At 36.2% G+C, this 27,269-nt stretch overlaps 1 protein-coding gene and 1 pseudogene across 1 annotated transcript in view; one reads left to right on the top strand and one right to left on the bottom strand.

The window, feature by feature from the left end:
* The first annotated feature begins 532 nt into the window (after positions 1-532).
* On the top strand, positions 533-2,005 carry LOC109447187 (transmembrane protein 163 pseudogene; annotated as a pseudogene).
* A 2,367-nt stretch (positions 2,006-4,372) lies between these two features.
* HPSE (heparanase) overlaps positions 4,373-27,269 on the bottom strand; it is a 32,853-nt gene continuing 9,956 nt past the window's right edge. Inside the window, exons 2-12 of the mRNA XM_019731371.3 lie at positions 25,557-25,702; positions 23,729-23,854; positions 18,894-19,067; positions 17,028-17,196; positions 16,386-16,433; positions 15,805-15,898; positions 15,231-15,337; positions 14,003-14,117; positions 11,043-11,161; positions 9,738-9,884; positions 4,373-5,959 (exon numbers count right to left, since the gene is read on the bottom strand). Of these exons, the coding sequence (XP_019586930.3) occupies positions 5,800-5,959; positions 9,738-9,884; positions 11,043-11,161; positions 14,003-14,117; positions 15,231-15,337; positions 15,805-15,898; positions 16,386-16,433; positions 17,028-17,196; positions 18,894-19,067; positions 23,729-23,854; positions 25,557-25,702 (1,405 nt within the window). The 3' untranslated portion in view covers positions 4,373-5,799. The remainder of the gene's footprint in view (positions 5,960-9,737; positions 9,885-11,042; positions 11,162-14,002; positions 14,118-15,230; positions 15,338-15,804; positions 15,899-16,385; positions 16,434-17,027; positions 17,197-18,893; positions 19,068-23,728; positions 23,855-25,556; positions 25,703-27,269) is intronic.

The following is a 27,269-nucleotide window of genomic DNA, read 5'->3' on the forward strand; positions in this document are numbered from 1 at the left end:
TGTCAGATAAACATACAGGTATTTATGTTAGTTTTGTTGGTAGTCAAAACTCTGGTTAGAAGGATAATTAAGAGACCTATCAACCGTGAGGTGGTTCAAGATGTTGATTAGATATATCAGAATGTTTTAAAAACAAAGAAAAAGTAAATGGGTACAAACTACAGAACTGATAAGCCCTGAACACACAAGTTTTACAACAGGACTCGGAAATTCCCATTATCGTGGAGATGAAGTGAACCACAAGGGACAAACAAAAAGACAAAAACAATTTTGAGCCAACATAAGAAGTTGCAGAAAGTAAATGTATTTGATTGATTAAATACCAGTGGAAATGTGTGGGCTCAAAAAGTCTCAATGACATGACAGACAAGAGCTTCCGTTAAGGAATTTTCAGAAAACCTTAATAATAATGCAATTTTCATTAATACATAACTGAGGGCATTTCTTTCTTCACATAACCATGCTCCTAGTTCTTTACATAACCATTCACCATTAGTAAGAGCTCACTAGTGATAATTTTAAAAGTCTTAAAAGTTAGCAGAGAATACCTTTTCAGGAATTAAATGTCATTAAATATCATTAATTTTTTCTGTGTATTCAAAATCAAAACACCTAAGTTTGTTTCAAATTTGAATGCTCTTTTCTGTCATTAAGGAAACATCTGATTGGCTACTGTGGGCCAGAAAATATGCTAAGTACAGGGAATACAAAGATGATTAAGTTTGTACCTTTCTTATGAGCTTAGGGTCAAGTTACAAAGATATATATGTCCTTCCCTGCTCCCTGTGTCTGGCCTCTAAGTCTCTGGCATTGCAGCTCAGCAGTCAATTTGTCTCTGGGACAGTACCTCTTGCAGGGTTCCACCTCCTGTTGGCTCTAGAGACACTGTCTTCTTTCCTTGTCACTCCAATCCTAGGAGTGGAACCGGCTTCTGAGTGTTATACGTTTCTGGGTGACTCACTATCTCAGTTTTGCTCCCGTAACCATGCAAGCTGCCTCCGCTATGAGGTACAGCACTCCTGCTTTTGGTTTACAATTGATGCCATCCTTGATGTCCTGTCATTGGTAATTGTCCTGTGGTGTTACAGCAACGTGGCCACTGTACACTCTGCCCGTAGAGAATACATAGCCTGTGTCATCTTGGGGATGATATGCCTTCTGTCATCCATATATTGTAGTCAAAGCCATCCATGACCTCTCAACTAGGCTGCTCCCAGAAGTGGTGGATGATTTCTATTCAATAGCGTCTCCATTTTAAATAGGATCCTTTGCAGCATCCAGGCTGTGTTGAAGTTTATGCTGGGGAAGGTTCTGACCAACAGAGCAATCATAACAGATGGCTTTAACTCCCTCTTGGGAGGCGTGGTGGGCTTCTCCATTCTTCTGAGTGCAGAGGTGCTCCAGCATAACGCAGGCGACCTGGTACCCAGATGGCAGCACAGTTGTGCTGATCGGCCTCATTGTATTTGCCTAGAGGGCAAAACTCTGCATCGACATGGTGCCTAGGATGAGGCAGATTGGCCACATTACAAGATGTTTGAGAGAAGCAGGCCAGAGCCACCAGTTCTTCATCCGCATGGAGACCATCAGGATGACTAGAGGTTTCCACACAGGCAGTACCAATATTTAACTGAACATCCAATTTCTTTTTTTGGAAAGTTTGTGTTCATGGGAACGAGGTCTGCCCGGCAGGTTGGTCTGCACTGCTCCCCCAGGTCCACGGCTCCCGTCTAGCCAGTTAGGACAACCTGCACAGGAGGGGATACTGGTGTCCCCATCTCCAGTGGGAACTGATCTTTTCTGTTTTCTGGAGTAAGAAAGGTTCTTGTGGGTAGGATAAGATTTTCTGTGGTGCTCCAAGCCTGAAATGGATAGCAACCTACCAGACCCACCTCCTCTGGACTCCGAGTGGCCCCAGCCATCTCTTAGTTCTGAAGTCTCTTATCTCCTGGCAGAATTTATGGGGAAGACTTAATGTACCCTTTTTCCCCTCACTCCTCCACATACCCGGAACCATCAGTATATATCACTTCCTAATTTCTATCAATATATTTTGTTAGTTTCGTACTGTTTTACTAACTCTAAATCTCAACAGATTTGTTCAAAAGACCATTCTATTTTTAAAGTACTTAGTGATGTATGTATGAGCCTTGCATGAACAAACTAAGCACATGACTCTTGTACATTCAGAACCTGACCATACATGTAAAAGCAGGATCCATTTTTGACAGATGTGAAACTACAGTTTATTTGTAATAAATAATTATATAATCTACTTATCCCGTGTTTCCCTGAAAATAAGACCTAGCCAGACCATCAGCTCTAGTGCATCTTTTGGAGCAAAAATTAATATAAGACCCAGTATATTATATTATACTATATTATATTATATTACATTATATTATATTATACCCAGTATTATATTACATTACATTATATTACACCTGGTCTTATATTAAAATAAGACCAGGTCTTATATTAATTTTTGCTCCAAAAGACGCATTAGAGCTGATGGTCTGGCTAGGTCTTATTTTTTTGGAAACACAGTATATGCATACGAGGTATGACAATCAAGTTTGTGAACTTGTTGCCATGATGTTGCTAACCTTTTTTGATATCAGAGGGATTGTTCATTATGAGTTTGTACCAATTGGACAAAGAGTTAACCAAGTTTACTATTTGGAAGTGCTGCAAATGCTGCGTGAAAAAGTTAGATGAACTGAACTTTTTGCCAATAATTCATCGCTCTTGCATCACAATACACCAGCTCACATAGGACTTTCTGCGAGGGAGTTTTTAGCGAGTAAACAAATAACTGCATCAGAACACTCTCCCTACTCAACTGATCTGGCCCCCAATGACTTCTTTCTTTACACGAAGATAAAGGAAATATTGAAAGGAAGACATTTTGATGACATTCAGGACACCAAGACTAATACGACGACAGTTCTGATGGCCATTCCATAAAGAGTTCCAAAATTACTTTGAAGGGTAGACTAGGTGCTGGTCAGTGCATAGCTTCCCAAGGGGAGTACTTCAAAGGTGACCGTAGTGATATTCAGCAATGAGGTATACAGCACTTTTTCTAGGATGAGTTCTCAAACGGAATTGTTCGACCTCATATATGTACCATGCTTCCCCGAAAATAAGACCTAGCCGGATCATCAGCTCTAATGTGTCTTTGGAATAAAAATTAATATAAGACCCAGTTTTATATTATATTAAAATAAGACCGGGTCTCATATTAATTTTTGCTCCAAAAGACGCAGTAGAGCTGATGGTCGGGCTAGGCCTTATTTTGGGGGAAACATGCCATATGCTATGTTAAATGGTAAAGGTGCATTGCAGCCTGTTAGAGATGGCCAACTCCTCTGTAAGGAACAATATGTACTTAGTTTATGTAATGTTACACATAGATTCTGTAAAAATGTTCCCTAACATACAACTGTACCTCTAGCTCTGCTGCTTGTCCAGGTGATGGTATCTGACCAATAAAGACTTTTACCTGTAAAAAAAAAGATATATATGGATACAATTAAGATGCATCATAAGTGTTATAGTAAATGTCCAAACTGCTATAGGAGCAAAGAAATATGATTAGAGCTACTTGAATAATAGGGGAGGTATTGAAACTGATGTTTGATCTGGGTCTTAATAAATGTGCAAGTTTGCCACATAGAGAGGAGAGTTAGGCTAGTGCAGGTGGAGAGCAGAAGGAGCAACACCAAAGGTACAGGAGCAAAGGGTAAAAGAGGCTGTGTATTCAGACTTCTCAACCAGTGTATGGGATGAGGAACAGAATTTATGGGGAGAATGACAAGATTCGAGGCTGAAGAAATAAGCAGGTGCCAGGTTATGGAGGACATTGTGTACCTATAAGAGATGGGAAGCCATTTAAGAATGTTAAGCAAAGTCAGGCGGAACAATTAGATGATGATGGTTATTAATATACAAGTGAAAAAATTCGGCCTTGAACTTATTAAGTGGCAAAAAGAAAGGGAAAAGAAAAATAGACAGAACAGGACTTTGATCATGATTGAATCTACATGATGAGGGAGGAAATTGTGTTTGTGCCTAATGATCTCTCTTCAAGGTAAACTTTTTTGGTGTTAGGGAGACTGAAAGGACAAATGAAGCCACTGTTTCCTGAAAATAAGACCTAACCGGAAATAAGCCCTAGCATGATTTTTCAGGAGGACATCCCCTGAACATAAGCTCTAATGCGTCTTTTGGAGCAAAACTTAATATAAGACCCGGTCTTATTTTTGGAAAAACATGGTAGGAGGTATAAGCAATGCAGTGAAGAAAAACAAGGCTTCCAAGTGTAAGGATCTGTAGGCTTAAGCTTTATTGAAAAAATAATCAAGCAATATTGAGGTTATAAAAATTGCTTTTATTTCAAATGTGAAAATACAAAAACTACTTACATATAAAATTTAAGGGTATTCAAACATCCAAACTTTAAGTTTTATATTAGCCTCTTTTAAATGTAATTAAATTTAATTAAGACAATATTCATAGCAGGCATAAATATAAAGAAGATTGTATTTCTAAAAATTAAAATACAGGAGAAAATAATACATTCTGTCACTGATAAAAGCACAGAACCGTAGAAGTCAGGGCCATAGATTTCCTAACACCCTCTCCATTCCAAAAGAGAACTGGCAGACAATTATAGGAATCTCATTGATGTTGGCAGTGACCAGGAGAATGGCCACGTGACCTATTCCTGACCAATAAGACATGAGGATGCGCGAGGTTTGCTGGAGAGTCTCTGCGGAAGGGTTCTTCAAGTCTATCATGGAGATACATAAACATTGTTCACCTTCTTTCTCCTGGTGCTGCTAGGTCTGAATGGGTCCATGGAATAGCTACAACCACCATGCCACCAGCTTGAGCATGAAACCAATACTAAAGGTAGCAGAGCAGAGAAAGAACCTTGTTCCTTGGTGATATACTGAGCTGTGGAGCGGTGTCACCCTGTTTGAACTTCCTGTTACTTCATATTATAAATATCCTTACTGTTTAAGCCATCTGAATCACGGTTTTCTGTTACTTGCTGCCAAAGGCTTCTTGAACTAAAATAAGAACTAAATGTAGAACAAAAGTAAACATTAACTGATGGTAATAATGTATTGAATTAAATTTTTTCCTCTTGGTAAGTCAATCTCAGTTATAGTCATTTTTTATTTCATTTTAATTCCTTCCCTGTGAGTTGTCATTAATCATTTTTTTTAATACTGTCACATCTAACCATCTGTCCTCTACATAGTATTGCTGATAAAGACAAGCAGAATAGAGACAAGCAGCAGCTGAATCTAGCTCTCTGTTAAGGTGCAAAGAGATTGTCTCTCTTTTATAAACAATGTGAAGTTTAGTAGTAAATTTTCTGATGGGAGCCCATAGAGACTGCATATGGAGGAAAGAATCTGATAATCTGCTAATAACTGTTTTTTAAAAATAAATACAACTAAGCAGTTTCTTAAAACTAGTAATATATCTTTCACTTACTTGCATCCTGGCTATACTGGGAACATTCATATACATTTTTACTAACTTAAAATAGTACATGCAAAGTACAAGCATAGTGTTTGGCACAAGGTATTCTTATTAGCAGTGGGCTACTTAGAGAGAACAAAATACTCTGCTAAGTCTAGCACTGAGTGTCCCAGTGTCTCTAAAGCTCCCACTAGTTGATTTGTAATGTATCCGCTTGCCTTCCTGCGGCTTGAGTTTTGCTTTCCTCCTTTCAATACACTTGAAAAATTCAATCTCAGGGCTAGTGTATGCCTTTCATTTTCAGATGCAAGCAGCAGCTTTGGCATTTCTTATCACAAAAAATCCATATGAGAAAGCTGGCAAGCCCAGTGAACTTCCTGGGCGGAGAGGGTTTTCTATCAGAGCTGGCAGGGTTTGATCATCCACCATCTTCAGAGTTTGACCATTGAGTTGGACAGATCTGCAAAGGAGAAGGACGCATCCAAGTTAGCCCAGTTGTCCATGCTCCACCTGCTCTATAAAAGTCATGAGATCTTTTTAAGACCAAAAAAAGTTTTTGTGACAGCGTATATTACATAACATGTATTTCAATACTATATCAGTTACATATTAGACCTAGATATTCTTTAAGCCACATTGGTAGAGTTGAGTAGTTGTGACAGAGACCATATGGCCTGCAAAGCCTGAAATATTTACTGTCTGGTCCTTTACAGAAAATGGAACGCAGGTAATCTATATTAGGCAACATGATGGAAGTAGAAAAAGGATAAATATGACATAACTTTTGGATTTGTGGCAATTTACTTATGGGAAATAATTGAAAATTTTTTTATATAAAGCAAATACATATATAGAATGGAATGTAAATTTTATAAATTTAATGTAAAAAATGACAGTCAATGAAAGTTCCCACTTGTAACTATGCCCATAACCCTGTAACTCCCCTTCCTCAGGATATATGTATTCATTTTCTTTATATTGTTAAGATATTTTGGTAGGATGTGTATTGCAGTGGTGAAACAAAAAAGATTTTGTTTGGCTAAACCACAGATTCCAAAATATTTATGTTTCCTTTGCATTTCACTGTTGGAATGCAAATTCAAAACTGAGTCAATAATGGTTAAACGCAAGTGTTATTTCTTATACATCTATATCATTATTTAAGTCAAATGAATACATGCTCACAGCAATAAATGCAACATAGACAAGAGCTTAGGAAGAATGCTTTAGTCTGCTTGTAGTTCTAGTGATAGTTATACTTCCATAATTCTAAATGATGCTTATATCGCTATTATCTTTTTCTCAAATGTTTTTTACATCATGGAAAAAAGTAAGCACTTTTTTATTGTTGAAAATTTAGAAGATTAGTTAATGTCAGAGTTATATGTACATCATATATGTAATATATGTAACATATGTAGAACACTTAAAATAATGCGTTACATATAATAAGCACTATAGAATATTAGTTATCATTGTTATTCAGAAATAAACATAACAAAAGCAACCTGTTAAATCATAACTATTTTTTAATATTTTGATGTATATTCCTTCATCTCTTTCCTATGCCTGTATAACGCATACATATTTTCATTTAAACCAAACGAGTATACTGTACATAGTCTCTTAAATCTAGATTCTTTTTCCCTTGACACATCCTAACATTTGCTCACAGCATTAAAAATTCATCCACCACATCATTTCACAGGCTGCACAGGATTCTACTGGGTGAACATATCAGTTATTTACTTAATCATCTAATGTTAGACTTTTGTTGTTTCCAATTTAACATTATTATAAAGTTTTCTTTTTTAAAGCTCTCTCACACTCTATCCTCACTATCATTCAGGAAAATAACTGGGTTCCACTTAACCTTGGTTGGTAGTCCAGCTCTGGGCTCTGTACTTTAAGACATGTCAGTAAGATGCCCCTGCTCGTGCTGGAGGATAACAGCCTGCATTGCGGTTGTACTTGTTCCACATGCAGTGGGGTTTGTTTTCGTGCCTGTATCACATAGGTTTTTTAGATGGGCTCTGGAGGAAATGCCATGACCATCACCAGGAAACCACAAACGAAAATAGGTTTTGAAAACATCTCTACATGACAGTGATAAGAGCTGTTCTGCATGACATTAAGGACCATTTACAAGGGTACAGCAAAACATTTCAGAAATACTTTTAAAGAGGCTACAGAGTTTAAAGGTAAATCTGATCATTGTAAGTTAATACTGCTGTGAGTTAAAAATGAAATATGGGCAAGATACTAGTAATACCAGCCTATGGCGTTTCATTAGCTATAAGTGTAGCTAAAGGATGTACTGAATGTAAGCTTAAAGTATGCTAATTATTTCTGTACTGGGAGGGGCAATGAAGGTAGGGTTTTATTTGAGGGTAGTATCTTGTTTCATATTTTGAAGTCAGTAAGATGATGACAAAGAAATAGAAGACATGCTTGCGAAGTGTCTAATGAAATAGAGCTGGAAGACAATCCAACTGTCCTTAAATATTTGAGAGTTATTTTGGGGAAAATGAGTTTTTTGGCATGGTTCCAGATTAAGGGTAGCAAACTCAAATGCCCACAAGGGCCAAGGAAGTAATATATGCAAGTGCAAGTAAAACAGATGAATGACCTGCCTAAAGTAAACAATCCCAATTCAACTCCATTTAATTGGAAAAACAAGCCTAGAGTTGCCAGAGTATCCATTTTTAAAGACAAACTAGAAATCCAGATATTTTAGTAGTTGTCAATTGAATGTTGATAACTAATTAAAAATAAAAAGTAACAGAGTGAATGCCAACCACCTCCACCAGAAAATGAGAAAAAAATTCCTCTAAACCAACTTGTTCTCAGGCATGAGGTGTAGTTTCCAAGCTCTGCTCTGGAGAACAGAACTAAGAGCAGAAGAAAGGCACAAAGAAACTCAGTTTATCCTTGCCAGAAAGAACCGTCACCAGAAGAGGCTGCGAGCTCCAACAGAAGAGGAATCAAAGAGAGCTAAATGGCCTTAGATACCCACCTAACATGGGACTAAAATGATCTCCTAGGACACTTCCAACTTTACAAATATTATTCAATTATTTCAGAAAAGCTTTTCCCTCATCAGCATCGGACACCAGTATGCTAAAAATACCCACTTCAAAAGGGGTCAGAACTCAAATAGAGAAAAGTATCTGTTACCCAAATATGCATTATTTACAACAGGGGGGAAAGACTTAAAACAGTAGGGAAATGGGTAATTTTACAAAACATGCAACCCATTAAAAATGTCTACAAAGGCTACATATGGTTCCCCCTCCCATTTTCCCATTAGAGGTTGTATGATTACAGTTATAGTACAATAAAGCATAGTAGAAAATAAAGTAATGGTACCCAGTGTTAACAATGCTTGTCTATGGGGGGTAGGACTTTGGAGAAAGCATGCTTACTGTCCTTGTTCAGGTTATGATGTTAAATGTCACCGAAAATATCACTCATATAGTATTTGCAAAGATGGGAGGAGATAGTGAGAATTTTATAAACTCTTAATTTTTTTCTGCTGTAACGTGAGAATAGTCATGATGAAAAGAGCTCCTTCCAACACACATTAGACCGAACGAAATCTGACAATGTCTGTGCGCCTAACTCTTTAAGGCTCATAGTCATTCTTGGATATTTTGTTGAATATGGTCTTTTATAAGACATGTTCAGTGACTAGCTTTTAAAACCAAAATGTATTTGAAACAACTTCAAATAACCCACCTGAAATGTACATTTCTGGCCATTTTTTCTTACTCTAATTAATTAAAAAAGCTTCTTTAATGCTATAAGTATTATAGCACCCAGCTCACATAGTATAATATTTTACACCAATCCCATGTCCTCAACAGCAATTATATATATGTATGTTTTGTTTTAGTGACAGTGTTAAGGAGAATTATAAATCTTTTTAGAGCAAATAATTTAAATGCATTGAGTGGGTCTTGATATATCAAGACTATAGTTGTTTAGAAATGCAAACTATTCCCTAAGATAACTGCTAGTTTGTGTTCATACCTTTTTGCTTTGGACTCTCAGATTGAGTTATACCTGTAGTAATAAGTATTCATATATAAACTTCGTGAATATTAAGAATACTCAGAACTTGAAATAGTTGTTTCTTTTTCTCCCTATCAACTCTATTATGATAAATAAATAAGTGTTTACAAATAAATAAATTTAGTGTTTATGAAAGTTTGAAATGAACAAGGAAAAATACTCACTTGGAAAATAATCCATCAGATCCTGAAGGTTTTACAATGTATCTGTCCACTTGTTTGTCAAATAAATAATATGGTAACTGCAAGTGCTTGGTGATATTATGGAGGTTTAATGCATACAGAGTCAAATCTCCTTCTTTATACCTTGGGCTAAAAGCAAATAGATTAACTCAGTAAAAATATTTCTTTAATTTAAGCAATTAGAAACTTGATTACAAATATAATTATGGATACTAAGCATTAGTATCTATAATGATGATGGGCCCTCTTTTTATCCTGCCATTTATAATAATATAAGAACACTGATGTGGTCCTATTTGAAAATGTAATTAAAAGTAGTGCTCTTCACACCACCGCTGTCTAGGCAAGAGCACTCTGAGATCTTTGCTGCTTTGCCAGGCTGAGTTGCTAGGAGGCTAGTCAGCCCATTCGTTTTCAAACATAGGAAGGTTAAATGGTAAAAAGTGAATTTTGTGGGTTCTTGTGAATTCTAATTATAAACCATATAAATGGGCTTTTACTAGTCTTATGAAAAGTGTGAGACGAACAAGAAAATTAAATCTATTGCTACTTTTCAGAATTTCTCCATCCAAACTACTCCCTCACTTCTTCCTAGAGGGGCTCTCACTATCCATAGAGTTCCCACTCACCAGAAACTGGAAACAGTAGGTGGTTATTTTGGCTAGAATTAATATTTTAGAACCATCCTATCAGGAAAGACAGACTGAAAATAAGGAGAAAAAAAAATCTCTGAGATTTAGGAACATATTTGCTACCAAAGACCAGAATACTGGACTACAAAAATCTCTATAGCTTTTCAACCCCAGAAATTAGTTCGAAGCTTTTGAAAACAAGATTGTTTTTGTTGTTCTCCTTCTCTTAATTCATCTTTTTTATTAAGTGTATCCACTATGATACAAGGGGATAAGTTATTCATACAATTATTCATTCATTTGAACTTATACATATATTTATACTCACTCATTGTCATTCAATGAAATAATTGTTCATATAAAAACATATTTGTACCATTCTTTATTTATTGAAATTCAGAGTATATTTCTATTATGTACCGTGACAATTAAAATCATTGTGAAAATCTTTGCTAGACTGCAAATGCTAACATTTAAGATATGTTTTTTAAGTTAGACTTTGGCACCATATTTCTATGAATATGGAAAAACATAAAGAACAATGACACAGCTTAGACCCCCTGGGTAGATAGAGGACAACAGCGCATTAGAGTAGGAAGTTATGTGCTTACTAATTAAAACTTGTTGGTTGGTAAAGAGTATGTTGCATACTTACTGGTTGATGTTTGTGCAATGAAGGTATACTCGAAGTTTGCTTCTGTCTGGACCTTTCACACTTGCCATTAATACATTGGTGCCCACCAGTTTCTTAAACAGAAGAGAGAGCCAATAATCCTAGATGGGGTGGTTGGGAAGGGGAGGGACAAAAATAGATCTTTACTTAGTATTTAACAAAAACAATGTTGAGCAAATAGTTATCCTACAAAGTATGTGACTGTTTTTCTAGAGGTATTTAAATAGGATTCATCTTCTGGCTTGTGTTACCCATGAATATGAGGGCAATATCTTGTTTGCTGCTTTTTATCACTGGAGGACTATGTTTCCACAATTCAGACGGCCTTACCTACTAGGAGATAAAGCTCAAGAATGCAATTCATGGTTCAGAGGCAGTTTAAATATTTTTTGTTGTCTGACATACAAGAATTCTAAGCAAAGCTCAACACACACACACGTTTTAAAACAGAAGTTTTATCTGTTTAAGAGATTAAAATAATTTCCTTTAAAGACTTATAACCCCCTAATAAATTAATGGGTTAGGCAACAATCATCATTAGTAGCTATCAAGGTCAAAGAAAGAGAGACAACCAGATATTACATGTCTCTTGATGGAAGCACACAGCATCATCAGAACTCTGACAAAACAAAACAAAACAAAACAAAACAAAACAAAACAAAACAAAACAAAACAAAACAAAACAAAACAAAACCTGAATAAGTTCAATCCTCTAGTTCTAACTACTAGTTTACAAGAAACACAGGGGATAGAAGGACATGTTAATGATACAGGAATAAAATCTAGGATGTGGGAAACACTATAAAACAAATTACCTGGTTTCTTTAATTAATAAATTCCAAGGGACAAAAAAAGAGGAGAACTTAAAGATTAATAGAGTTAGATATATCAACCAAATGCAATACGTGGACCTTGTGGTTTTGAACATACTACCTATTAAAAACATTTGAGACAATAAGGAAAATGTGGAACACTGACTACATATTTGATGATATTGTGGAATTACTGTTAATATTCTAAGTTCTGATAATGATATTTATTATATTTTTACAGAGAAGATACAAACTGAAATATTTACAGATAAAGTGATATATCTGAGATTAACTTGAACGTAATCCCATAGAAGGGAAGTGAGGAGTGGGTAGGACTATAGATTAAACCAGATTGGGGAGTCACATAATTTTCTCTCTACTTTGAAATTTTTCATAATAATAAGTTAAAAAAAACAAACGATTCGATATATACCCCAACTCTTCCTTTTTGAGCTGAGGGTAAGTAGGCTCAACAGGGCAAACAGCTTTGGTTTCTCTGCTTAAATTCAGATTTTCACTTGAGACGAGTGGAATCAATGAAATGTTTTCAAAGGAGACACAACTTTCGCATGGTTCAGTGACTGAAGGGTAGAAAGTATACAAGCGACGGAGCCAGGATTTGTACGGATTCTTTAGAGTAATATGAGACAACGGTGTGGCCTCTAACAAATCACCCGACTTCATCTCAATTAGAACTTCCTTATCTGAAAATTGGATCTAAGACACCTGCCTTGCCACCTTCCAGGATTGTTAGGCAAATCAAATAAGAAAACAATCGTACAATGGGTTTAAGACCAAATCCCTTGGATTCTTGCAGGTGTAAAGGTTTCCATTTATTCGTGCAAGGTTTTCTAGCTGACTGTGAACTTGAGGAAGTATATTTAGTCCATATACAAAGGGTTCTTAATCAAAGGTTTATGTTTGGGCACTGAGAAGATTTAGATGACATAACAAAGAGTTGGCACTATTTACAACAAATGACAGGATAACCTGGTTAAGTTCTAGACAGTGTACTCAAAGTGAATTTAGTAAAAACTATCTATTTACCTTCCTTGTTCAAGGTCCATTTAAGAAAGGGCCAGCAGTAGATTTTGGACATTTGTCTAATGAAATTATCATGTTTGGTTTAACTCTAGAGATGGCTCATAATATGCTTGAGAAAGATAGATTCCTTTGTGCAAGATCACTTTTCTAAGAATTTTCTAAAAGTTATGACAGTGTGCCTCATGAGCTAGGACTGCAGATTAAAAGCAATTTTATTGGGAAATCTATCTACAAACCACAAAAGCCTAGCTTATATTTTGGCACGTGCTTTTCGCAGACAGCTTTTGTACAATATTCCTAATCCCCTTAGGAATTAAGTGTAGAAAACAGATATCCTCAAATGACATTTTAGATTATAAAAATAAGGGTTTTTGATTTCTCACAGCTACATCTATATCATATATATATAGGTGGCTATTTACATAGAAAGGGTACAATTTCTGATCTGGCACCAGATGCAGTTAAAGGTGGTGTGAAAATGAGATGCTATTCATAAATATCTTGAAGATTGTTAGCAAAATAGCCAATTCTTAAAGTGAGAACAAATACATGGTATTAGCTTATCTTGAAGTTAAGTAAATTATGATTTCATGATATAAAAAAGCCCCAGATACTGTGGCAGTTTTAACTTTGATTTACTTTGTAAAACATTTTTTTGATCTGAGTTTGATATCTTATAAAATTAGAGTCATAAAATTTCATATGACCCCGTTTTAAAAAATCCCACACCATGGGGTGGCTGGTTAGCTCTGCTGGTTAGAGTGTGGTGCTGAAAACACCAAGGTTGCCAGTTCAGTGCCCACATGGGCCACTGTGAGCTGCGCCCTCCTAAAAACAAAAAACAGCCCACACCATGCCCCAAATGGCCCACATTAAAAATATTATTCCTGAGTTTCAATTTCTTCTCTTGAGACACAAACAAATGTTAGAATGGATGATTTCTAATGTTTCTTCTAATTCATCTTTCTATGGTTTGGCTACTTATTGACAGTATTGAATTTATTGAGAGGATTGAAAATTCATATGAAATTAATAAAAGATGTGCCCTAACCAATTAACAGAAATAGAAAAATAATGATCACTTACAGGTAAAGGTTCAAAATTTTCATCTACTAAGTGGTAGTTTCCAGCTCCAAAGAACACTTGCCTCATCACCACTTCAATGCCCATTCTGGCCGAAAGGCCCAACTTGTCCAGCCACCTGGAAGAGTGAGGTCCAGCTTTCTTCAGATTTGGAAAATTAAATAACTCAATTCTAATTATATACTATTCTGTTTTATTCATCTATGTGGGAGGACTTGACAGGAAACCAGAAAAAAATGGTGTTAATTGTAAACAAGCCATTCAAATGAAATGGAGACTTTCCGTCTCTTCACATGTTTTCACACTTCTTCATGATAACAAATCCTGGAAGATTATTAATATGCCATAGAAATCCCCTTCAGGGTAAGACAGCATCTACAATTAAACAATTAGTCCTTGCCCTTTGGGATACCCCATCCCCATGTGAGGTCTAAAGACTACAAGGTTGCTTGTAGTCAGCAGTAGTAAAATGTGAAGCAGAATCACACCTAGCTTTTTTATGGACACCTCCTGCTCCCCATCTTTAGCGAATGGCAAAACAGACATTTCCATTCTTTTCCCTACACCTCATACCCCTACCCCATGAGCACAGACAATTTGTGCTTTAGTCTGGGCTCATAAGGGTAGAAGAAGAAAGAGTAAGTCTCAATGTGAGGATATAGAACTATAGATTAAGAGTGCTCATGGAGTTATGGAATGTACGTTAACCAGTTGTTTAAAGCAATCAAGTTTGTTCTGGTTGGATGAGGAGGTGATTTAGTAAATCTTTAAATTTATTAGCAGCCCCTCTGGTGTGACCTTATACTTCATGCTCTAAACTTCTCGGGAATCTACAAATACTGTGTAGCTATGTTTACTAGCATCCTTCTCAGAGGCAAGGCTCTAGATACACTCCTTTATAATGTATTATTATTATTATTATTATTATTATTATTATTATTATTATTTTACAATGTACTTCTTTAGAGGAGAAATCCTTGGCATGTTTATGGACCATACTGAAGGAACAATACTTCTAAAACAATTCATTTGTACAATGATTAATTTGGGACACACGTTAAAGATGTCCAACAAGCTTTAGTAAGTCATTTTCTTGCAAAATCTGGCATGAAGTTTGGGGCTCAGCCACAGAAACCATCTCTGATCACATTTTTGGCCGATGAATGGTTTTAACCAAATGGAATAGGAGCATGTGCAACCTGATCCCTGAGGCGGGTGCTACTTCACTCACATAAAGCCAGCCGCAAAGGTGTTGGACAGCAAGGGCGCTCCACCCCCGTATGCAGAGCTTGTTTCTCCCAACCAAACCTTCTTGTGGGGTCTGGTCTTGTTAACAACCTGTGGAACAGGAAGGTCTCCATGGTCATTGCAAACAAGCTGACAAATGACGGTGTTGAGGATTCAGGACAGTCAAACCCTTGTATTCCCAGACCCACCCATCTAATATTGTTACACAACAGTTCACAGCCATTTAGGTCTTGGACAATTTACTTTTATTGGAATACTGGGTGTGAAAGGAATGTAAATAATCCCATTCTTATGGCCTAGGGAAGTTCATTTAACCAAAAGGCTATTAGAAGTATTTTTAATTTTTAATCAACATACATAGATAAGACTTGATGCTAAGGGGGACCGAAGGTGAGTACGACCTAGTACCTGTTCTCTAAGATTAGAAAAGCTCATAAGTGCGCGTGCATACACACACACACACACACACACACACACACACACACACACACACTAGAACAGCTGAACTAGAGAATAAGGATTCTGGTTTTACATTAAAAAGAAAAAAAGACTATTACCTGGAAAACTTTTTGTACAGATAAAATAAAAGTGTCCAGCACATCAGGGTTTAGAAAATCTTCTTTGGTGGCAATTCGTCCATTCAAGTAGTAGCTAAATTATTCAGAGAATACTCAGAAAAAAATAGCAACCTTTATTTTCTGCTTCTAAGTTAATTGGCCAAATGTGCTCTCCTTCCTACCTCTTCCCACTCTCTGTTATAAAAAAGAAGGCAGAAGTTCTGCTTAGGAGAGACCAAGATGGAAGGGGATCAATTATTCTGTCTTGAGAAGACACAAGTGCAGGTACTTTTGGGTTACCTGTCCTTTGGCAAGCATATTGGCTTTACCTACTTATCTGTTTCATGAGTTAAATAATAGTGTCCCTTGATCTTGCAGAAACCATCACATTATTTAAAACAAGTTTAAATTTTTGTTTTATTAGTATTAAAATCCTAGTAAAGTCCTGCTTGAGACACTATTTGTTTCTTACTGGAACTGTAAAGTCAATTAGCAGTTAAATGGAAATAATTTTTTCAATACTAGATAAGAAGTAAAGCTAGCATTACTTTCTTAGAGTGAAGAGTAGGAGACATACTTACTGATGCCACGTAATTGAATCAATCACTCCGCCCCCAGCTTTCAGGAAACTAGAAAAAAAATAATCTATTATGTTATCACTTAATTCATATACACAATATACCGGGAGTATCAAAAAAAAAAGTATGCACATTTTAAGAGATGTTATCTATGTATTGCTTTTTGAAGTTGAATTGAATTACAGTAGCAATGTATAGTATGACGTTCGCTCAAAAGATGGTGCTAATCAAATGAATGCTAGTGTCACTATGCGACAGGGAGGACAAAGAAAATGGCGGAAGCATGGTTGTTGTTTGAGGAGCATAAGACAATTTTGAAGTGATATTTGAAATTAGAGAATGTTGTGGAAATACAACAACAACCTCTGTATATGCACAATATATGCACAAGAGTTTTATTCCCTAGAAATGGGCTGGTTACTACTTAGGATTAGGCAAACACAAACTTCCTAATTTGGATACAAATTTTATCATAGGTACCATTTGCCCCAAATCCTTGGTATTCTGAGAAGTCAATGTCTCCTCTTCTGGTAAACCATCTAGTCAGGAAGCAAATTGTTTAACAACAGATGGACTATTGAGGATTCTCCACCAAAGAGAAATATTATTTTTAAGAAAGATAGTTCTGCTTCCTGGAGCTCTTACCTCCTTAGCATCTTCACAGTCTTTCCTCGAGGCTGGCCAACATCAGGACCATAAAGTTTTGTATTTTTGAAAGTGGATTTTCCTAGAAGTTCATGCAACTCAATAAAATCTTCTCCTAACTGCAATCCATCGATGAAAATACCAGCTTTCTTCTGGAAGCTGTTAGGTTCTGAAAGAGCAATTCTCAAAATAATCACCTACCTAGAAATTTCTTATTTAAAAGCAAACACTATAGCCACATATAAAAGCAACAAAATATTTTTCAAATTACAGAGTTAGGATTCAAAGTCAAGGACAGAAAAACATCTAGTTATAAAGAAGATATTCCAGAAGAGCAAAAATTTGAATTATGTAACTAAAATATGAGGAGGTATTAAAACAATTTGAAATTAATAATGGAAACATTAAACCAAAGGATATTTGGGAAATAGTCTGCATCCAGTATTGGGTAACCTAATTTGCTTTTTAAAAAAATTGTGATAGGGGAAGGCATTTAAAAACCAATTTCTATACAATGCAATTAAAAGTCTCACTGAGAATATTTACTCACAAATTATATCTGCAAGTGACCCTGGAAGTAGCAAAGCTGAAGAGATGGGAGGGAGGCACAGAAAGTGTCCAATCTACTTCCCAAATACAACTTCATCCTGGAAACCAGACCTTCTCTTTACAAAATGGGCCCAAAAAGAGGGAAACATAATGACATCACTATTTTGTCTTACTCTGAAGAGCAGGAGTTAGGGATGGATCGGGTAGAAAAGCAGGGTAGGAGGGATGTATAGAGATGGGTAAGGATGTGTTCAGACGACCTATTATTCATATAGCTGCTGTCATATAGTTGTTCAGCATCTAGTTAAGACATGGTTGCCTCGACCCTTCTATTCTGTTTTCTGTGCTTCAACTTGCCAATTATCCTCAGCAACCTGATCCCAAAATCTGTTGCTAGACTTTACCATAACACATACCATTGAAAACATGTGTTATGTCTTTGCTTATTTTCTTGTTGGTCTGGCTCCCTACCTCTAAAACAGAAGTCTCGAGAGCAGAAACCTTGCTCTGGATCCAGACTGCCTGGGTTCAAATCCTAACTCCTCTAAGAGACCTCTAACTAAGAGTTGCCCAGTACCACACAAGTAGTTAGCTAACTATTTGTGTTTCTTGTAATCTGTGAAAAGAAGGGCATACTTGTATGCACCTCAAGGTGGCTATAAAGATAAAATAAGTTGATACTTATTAAATGCTCAGAACAGTGACTGGAATATAGTATGTGCTCATATTACTACCTCTTCAGTTCCATTGGCTGATGGGTGGGAAAAGCATTGTAAATACGTTTGAATGAATGTGGCTAATCATTAGCACTTCAGTTAGAATTTATAAGATTTTTATAAGAGTGAAGGAGGAGACGATCAGGAGCTTGACCCAGGTCGGATTCTATACTGGGTATGTGTAGCTTAAGCATATCGTGCGGGTTGGGATGGGGTTGCTGAGGTTAACTGACAAGTTGAGAAACACAGAAGGGAACAGAAGGGTAAAAGCAAACTGCCTGCTTTACAGTTTTGCTGAGTCCAGACTGCAGAGCATAATAGGCCTAAGTGACCTGAAAACCCCAAGGGAACCTGGGAGCTGTGGAAGTTGCTGGTTCCAACTATTCCTCAGCTCAAACATAACATCAACTGGGATTAGCAATAGGTTCTGGGATATACAAAGGAGTTCCCTGCCATAAGCAATTCCAAAAGTTGCATTGTTGAGTACTGTACAAATGTGCCAAGCCTGAAGTATATTTACTAATATTAAAAAGAATGTCATAAAAGGCAACAAATAATGCTAAAGAGGAATGTCCTTATTCACCATAGAAGGGATTCTTACCATTGCCTAGTTCCCAAGACATATTATAACTCATAGAAGAACAGTAGTCCAGGAGCAACTGAGCATTAGAACTGTTCCACCGCAAATCTGCTGTTCGGAGTAAGGCGTTTAGACCAAAGATCAAGTCTAGTCTGGAGCACTTTGCAAAAGTGTACAGTATATCCACTGAGCTTCCTAAAAGAAAAACACGAATTTAATGTTTAGGTCAGTACCACAGTGATGAAGGCTTCCAGCTTTTTTCTTTATAATGAATTACTATTTCTGTTAAACTGCAGGAATTCCCATCCTAATGAATGACTATAATGATGAATAAGAGAACAAAATTGGACTGGCAAATTGAAAAAAAAAAGAGAGAGAGAATGTAACTTCATTTGCCGCAGCTGTTGAAGCAATTCTCACAGAAGGTACCAGAAGCTTTGGTCTGGCACTAAGGTTTTGCTCAAGTGACCGCAGGTGAATTGGGGAAACTACATTGTATAGCTCAGTGCTCCACATGGACAGGCCAGACCTTCATTAGTCAGCATAAGCCCCACTCTTCATAATCTAAATATCTCTACTTACAAAATCAGTCATAAAATATTTTGGTAAATTTAATTATAATTTAAAAGAATTTTTTGAAAAATTCACATATGTGATTTTTTTAACTTTAAATAAATAGAATTTCACATTAAAAACTGGCCTAGAGTTATAGGACTGTGGCTTCCAAACTTTGTGCCAAAGTATCCTGGAGAGCCACAGTGAATTCATTGGCAGGCACAGCAGTCAGATTTAGCAAATAAAAATATAGGACATCTAGTTAAACTCGAACTTCAGGTAAATAATGAATAATTTTAAGTGTATGTCCTATGCAACATTTAGGAAATACTTAGAGTAAAAATAAAATATATATATGTTTCTCTGAAATTCAAATTGAACCAGGCAACCCTACTCATAAGGGCACACAGGATCTTTTCAATTTGCAAGGGAAACACATTGACATCTGTTGGACATTACGAGAATTATTACTGTTAGGGTGTTTGGACCTAATAACAACTTAATAATTGAAACTCTTAGGTATTTGGGCTAGGTACACTGTGAAAAAAATTACTGAGTCACTAAAGTACCATAAAAGTTTGAGAACTTTTGAACTCAGCTTTTTAAACTATTAGCTAGTCTATATTCACTTTTTGAGAGTGACAACAATGTAATTTTTAGTATCATCTTTAAATCAGTTATCATAAGCTAAATAAGTTCTTGAGATTTTCATGTATATTTAGTTATTTGCTAAATAAGTATTCACTCTTGAACTGTCCTGGTTTTAAAAAAAATCTCTGTCTGGCAAATTTATACCCTTTCTTCTTAAAAGTGGCTTTGTGTTTTCTTTCTAAGTCTTCAGCCTGAATTATCTGGATCACTATAGCAGTGAAACTCTAGACTTAATATTGCCCATGAAGGCTGAGGGGCAGAAATGACCCAGAGCAACCTGTTTTAGGTGTTTTTGATGTTTGCTGTGTCACCCACTTCCCCAAAACTACTGTCTATCACCACTGAGTTACGGTCACTGGGGTTTGCAGCTGAGTCCTGCAGCTCAGCGTTTCACTGGACCTTAGAGCCACAGTTTAGGACAGTACCGGCCTTTGGGATTATTGAGTTGTCCCCAAACCTCCACCCTTATTTTTCTATGAGGAAACTGACACTCAAAGAAATGAATGGCGTTGCCCAATATCACGTAGCTGCTTGGTGGCAGTGCCATTACTACAGCCTATTATAAGGCCCTGGTACTGCGTTAGTCACAGCTATATTTTAGCCTTATGTATTGCAGAAAGTATCCTGGATCAGGAATCCTAAGTCCTGAGCTCCAGGTCCCACTCTCCCACTTATGGGCTGAATGACTGGGGGGGACCCCTTTACCCTGCTATGGATCTACAATCCTGGAACAAGTACCTACCTCATAAAACCAAGGTTGAAATGACACATGTGAAAACCCTTTATAAACCATAAAAAAAAACTCTTACAGATATAAAGCACTGTTATTTCTTAGCCCCTTTACAGTGATTATGGCATTTTCAAAAAGCTGAAATATTTGCATTTTAGAGCATTTATTCAACTCATGCTGTACTCTTCTTCTATTTTTCATTTTTCCAAATGCACTTGGAATGTATGTAGCTTGAAATTCTATTATGTGCTCCCTATAACAGTAATATCTCCCAGAATAAGGGACGTATATTACTGAGTTCAAATCTACTCTTAAACAAACAAGCAAACAAACCAAACCCCACCCAGCCTACTCCCTCCTCCAAATAAGAACAATAAGAAAACTCACAGCAATTATTCAATTCCTAATCATTATCCAATCTTATTTCTTACTGTATGAGAGGATGGAAAGATCCCTGGAACAAAGATAATCTAAACAATATTAAAAATTGGCATTGACTTTTTTTCTGGCATTATACCGTGGACAATTTACATAAGTGTGTCCAGTATCTAGCGTGGGAGTTGGTGGGGGCTGGAGTTGTTGGGTAATAAAAAAGAGAGGTGGAGAAGGAGAGCAAAGAATTAGCGCATTATATGTGATTATTTTAATAAGAGAGTCCTTTCTGCAGTCCCACCCAGAATTATATCTGTAACACTGCTTCCTTTTCCTGTCCAAGCAGGTATACAGCAGGAGTTTATATTCTCATGACAAATGTTTTGTCACCTTCTACTTAAGTGAAACATACCATCCAATGAGTTCTGTTAATTAGAAACCTTACCTATATTTTCTAGGACACCTGTTTTACAGGCGTAGACCACTAACTAAGCAATTAACATGTCCTTGCTACAACAGACTTTTGCTATCTCTTCCATCGTACAATGCTACCCCAAGATACTCAGGCATTACCAGCCTCAGCCATGGATGCAGAACAATGCGTGGAAACACCTATTGTCTTCTGAGATATGTATTACTATGCTTGGTGCCCAGAATAAATAATAGATTACTATCAACCTGTTTCTAAGACATGTAGATTAAAATAGAGAATTTCAAACCAGAAGTCAAATGTTTCCAAATACAAATAAACTATCTGTATTTGTTATACATTTTAGCATCTCCAACAGGATGGCTAGAGTAACACTGACACAGTTACTACATACTGTGTTTCCCCGAAAATAAGACCTAGCCGGACCATCAGCTCTAATGTGTCTTTTGGAGTAAAAATTAATATAAGACCTGGTATTATGTTATGTTATATTTATATTATATTATATTATATTATATTATATTATATTATATTATATTATATTATATTATATTATATTACATTACAAGACCCGGTCTTATTTTAGTATAATATAATTATACTAAATAATTATACTATTAATAAAATGTAATTATATAATTATACTAAATATAATTATACTAAAATAAGACCGGGTATTATATTAATTTTTGCTCCAAAAGACGCATTAGAGCTGATGGTCCAGCTAGATCTTATTTTTGGGGAAACACAGTAGTTAGTAAAGGAAGTTTTCTCTGGCATAAGAACTATGAAGGTCCAAGTCCCAGAGGCAGGAAAATATGTTGGAAGCCTACTGTCTTGGTTCCAGAAAGATCATGTGAGGTAACAAACTGTTTTTTTTAGAAAAATTGATGATAAACTGCTATAAAGTTTAACATGATAAAACAAAAAGTGTGACTCTATAGATTACCTAATTCTGTGAGGTCTTCTCCTACGAGGCCCATATCATGATGATGTATAACACATGAAACCTTACTGCTGTGGGTCTCCTGTACTCCTGTCGTTCCTCTAATGGGATCTGAGATGTCCCTGCGTTATGACAAATTTTGTGCAACCATCGCTCACTTCATTAAAGCGTGAGAGTAGACCCCCACCTCGGCCCCTTTAAAATGAAAAAAATAATTGAGAGAACTACATTATCTATTAGCATACAGCCTATTTTCTGATTTCTTATGTGTCACTTTTTTCTGAATCTTATAAATAAAAAATATAAAACTAAAAAATCCATCGGACACATTGAAATCTGATAGTATACAGTAAAAATCTTACAGATAAATAATTTATTTTCAGTAATGTACTTTTAGAGTGTTGACTAACCCATATTAACTTCAAGATAATTTAGTTTTCAAAAGTCAGAAGAAGACGGAGAGTACCTGAGCCAGTTATTTCTTTAACTGAGATCTGGGGCAACATCATCCCTTAGGTGAGTATAATACATCAACTTTCAGATAAAATTATATTTCATAGTTAAATAAGGCTTGCTTGTTTCAGTTGCTTTAAAGCCCTGCGTGATGTCATCCATTTTGAAGACTGGAAAACGGTTTCAGTGAATGGAATTAAATTCCTGGTTAGTTGAGCTAGTCCTATGTTTGCAAAGCCACAGAGGAAAGAAAAAGAGAAAGCTGCTTATTGGCCAAGACTATCTGTTATGACCCAGGATTCCTCTGCCTAATAATACACCAACTGATAAAAGGAGTTGCTTATGGATGGAGAGATGGAATGGACAACAGGTGTGAATGTTTTCACATTTTACTCTTTGTATTTCGGTATTTTACTTTTACAAGAGGAATGTATCCATGTCTTCCTTGATTTTCCAGTTCTTCAGAGAAGTTAAGGTCATCATTAGCTCATGAATGAATGATTTCAATATTTCACTCCATGGCTAATAGGCAAAATCAGTTGAAGAAAAGAAAACAGAAGTTTTAGGTTCAAGATTTCCCATTAATCTTGACAAATTTGAGTATTATGCTGCTTTATACAACTGCTATGGGGTTTATTAGATTCAAGGCAAATTTCAAGCTATCCAAATATTAATATTTCATGGGCTGGGACACCTGCAGGATGCCATTCATTTCTTACTTGAGTAGGTGCTGCTCTTAAACTTTTTCTGATGCTGTTCTCTGAGTATCAGTTGCTCCTGGAATGGCCATTCCAATTGTAACCTCTTCTCCACATCAGAAGGGATGAATCCAGATTTGCAAATATCTGCAAATGGAAGATAATGTAGAGACTCTGTTTTCGTTTATTTAGTTAGCTATTTATGTGATTAAAATAGGATAATTAAGTTTCTGGTTATTAGGTATGAGATCAGAGAAAATATTTTCTGTTACATATGTCAAATTTGCTGGCTAACCAGTCACCACAAAAAAACAAACAAAGGGCCGTTTTCCTAAGAAACATTGCCCACAGGGACATTGGACATAACTTCAGGTTATTTAACAATTCAGAAGGCTTCTCAGAAACTTGAAATTACCAGAGGATCCCACTGAAGAAAACATAGTTCAGTTCTTTTAAGGTTTACCTTCAAAATACATACAAGTCTGTTTTACGTGGACTATATCTGATATGTGGTGGTTTCCTCTTGCCATAATGATAGGACAGGAAATGGTAACTTTTTTTCCTTCAAATTTGGTAACATCAAAGCTTCTTAGACCATAACATGTGCACTTGGAAAATCCACCACTATCTTGTCAGGCAGACAGTGCTTCTTTATCACAAGACAACAGGGCTGCCAGGCAATAGCTGCTAGGGCTGGCTGACATGCCAACAACTTCCTTTCTGGAAAGTCCCACATTCTGGCTTTCTGGCAGCCAGTGCCTTATCCATCTCTGTGCTCACAAAGGATGTTTCAGAAATACTTGGATATTCCCAGTGACCCGCCCCACTACCACTGTCCCAAACAGGATGAAGAAAATTGATGATCAAAGGACAGTTTCCGGTCTAAACTTATGAGAGCTTCTGAATGCATATGACTGGTGGGAGAAGGCCAAGTCTAAACATAAACTATTCCAATTTGTTATTCCAAAAGAACCCTCCTGATTTTTCCATTTTTTTCTAATTACTACCCTATTAATTTTGGCCCAATTTCTGATTAAATTGTTCTCAATACTTCTTAACTGAAGAAAATAAACAGAAGGAAAATATGTAATATATGAAAAAATGAAATATTATTCATTAATATGTAAATTATACATACATTATTATAATTCAATAATGTATATGATATTTTTAGTGATTTTAAGATCATGATTTAACTTCCATTTGATGTCTGTATAGCACTTATGAAAGACATGGGGCAAATCCTTGTGGCTCTCTAGAGCAGGTTTCTCAGGTGAAGCCCACAGACTTCCAATATCAGAATCACCTGAGGAGCCTGCTAAACTCTGAACTAAGGTTGGAGCCCAGGTATTCCAATGTTAAAAACTCACTTCAGGTGATTATGTGTAGCCAATAAAGTTTGAGAATCATTGCTCAATAAATCGTCTTAAAATCCTTTCTCAGAAGCAGTGTGTGTCTCATGTCCCTTGTTACACCTTTCATCCACATTTTATTTCCAGAATAAATGGGTTTCAGTCCATTACCGTGTCTTCAGCTGGAAATACTCTCTTCAGTTGGAAGCATTTCTAACCACATGCTCCCTCTAAACAGCTCTGTCCTTCAGCTACTATCATTGTCCTATTTATGCACAATTAACTCTCAGTTATGCCCAGTACACTTTTTTGTGTGTGTGTGTGTGAGGTCTCACATTTCATGAAAACATCAGATCAGGAGGAGGAAACCTGCCCACTGCTTCCTCCTTTTGTGTAGGTGCCTCCACAGGTCAGTTGGGAGCCCTTAAACTCTTACTGAATGCTCATGACTGACTCAAATTAATTAAAATATATGGTTAATCTTTAAAAAGTTTCACCCTGGTTGAATTGAGATTGCCAGTAACTTCTCTCTTCAAAGCTTGGTTCCTTCTTGGGATCGAAAATGAGAAAGTCTGTCTTGGTGCCACCAAATCTCAGGTATGCAGGAGACAAACCTCTGGCCAAAGTACGAAGCTTTGGAGAACTGTTATGAAGACAAAAAAGAAATTAAAATGATTTTTTTCCAAGACAATCCAGTCAAACATCTTTATTCCCTTTTCTCTTGGTGGACCTATTTCTTAACATCTTGCTGTACAGGCCTTGGAGGGAGAAATCATATTGCTCTGTCGGGGGAATCATCTCAATCTGAATCTTTCTAATTGCAAGGCTGCTCTTCTAGGCACCTGGAGGCAACTTGGAGCTCTAACTCTGGCAGGAGCTTATGTTTTAACTTGCCATTAGGCTAGTGTTCGGTACTTTAAAAAAACTCATCACCTTTTATGATTGATGGAGGAAAGGAGGTAAGAGAGTAGAAACTACAGGAAAGATGACTCTGTTTTTTTGGAAAATAGATTGTCTTCAAAAATTTATGTTCCCACATAAGTTCATAAATGACTTAGGATTCCTCCTTCTCTGGCTAACCACTTCCCTCCAAGGAAAACCATCCTTTTAAATTCAAGTCAAATTAACTTAGAATTATATAAGATTCCAATTCCTATCATTGACACCTCCATTTGAGCAATTCTATATGCCTCTCATCAAGCCAAAAATGCTCCTGATAGGTGCCAGTATGTGCTCACAATGGTACCAAGTGCTACGGAATGAATTAGATGATTTATAATCCCTTCCCTCAGAATGATGAATATGTCATGAATATTTAAGTGAACAAAACTAAGAAAACAGAAGACCCAGGTAACAGGGACCCCTGCCATACATTTCTAAAGTCTCACACAGGTGATCCTGGTCCACTGCTTTTTGGAATGCTCTTAAAACACATAAAATCAATGTTGTGTAGTTCTCAGATTGGCCTGATTTTAGTTTACATCTGGGTTCATTTCAAATCAGAAAATAATTCCAGGAAAATTATCTAATTGCCAATAGTTCTTCACTTTCTAAGAATTAAAGACCTGACCTAAAATTTAAAATTTTAAGGTGTACTCCTGTTTATCTATAGCACTATGTAAAATTTTTGAAAGATTTCTTTATTTATGCTTAGAAAAGAGAAATTAAAAGATGGAAATTGACCAAAAGATAAGACTCCTGCATTAAAAAAACTTCAGCAAGTCCTCCCCACCATTTTTTATTGTTTGTAACTTGAGAGCTTTTTACTTCTACTACTGTGTTTCGCCAAAAATAAGACCTAGCCGGACAATCAGCTCTAATGCATCTTTTGGAGCAAAAATTAACACAAGATCCGGTCTTATATTATATTATATTATACCCAGTATTATATTATATTATACCCGGTATTATATTATATATTATATTATATTATACTATACTATACTATACTATACTATATTATATTATATTATATTATATTATATTATATTATATTATATTATATATAAGACCCGGTCTTATGTTATAGTAAAATAAGACCGGGTCTCATATTAATTTTTGCTCCAAAAGACGCATTAGAGCTGATCGTCCAGCTAGGTCTTATTTTCGGGGAAACATGGTTATTTAGGCACTTTTTTCTTCATGAGCCTCTTCCTTCATAAAAAAGATTTTAAATTGCACTGTATGACACTATTTATTTCTTTAAAGAC

This window comes from Rhinolophus sinicus, chromosome 1 (genome assembly GCF_057876585.1).
Source record: "Rhinolophus sinicus isolate RSI-liver-muscle chromosome 1, RSI-T2T, whole genome shotgun sequence".
NCBI lineage: Eukaryota > Metazoa > Chordata > Mammalia > Chiroptera > Rhinolophidae > Rhinolophus > Rhinolophus sinicus.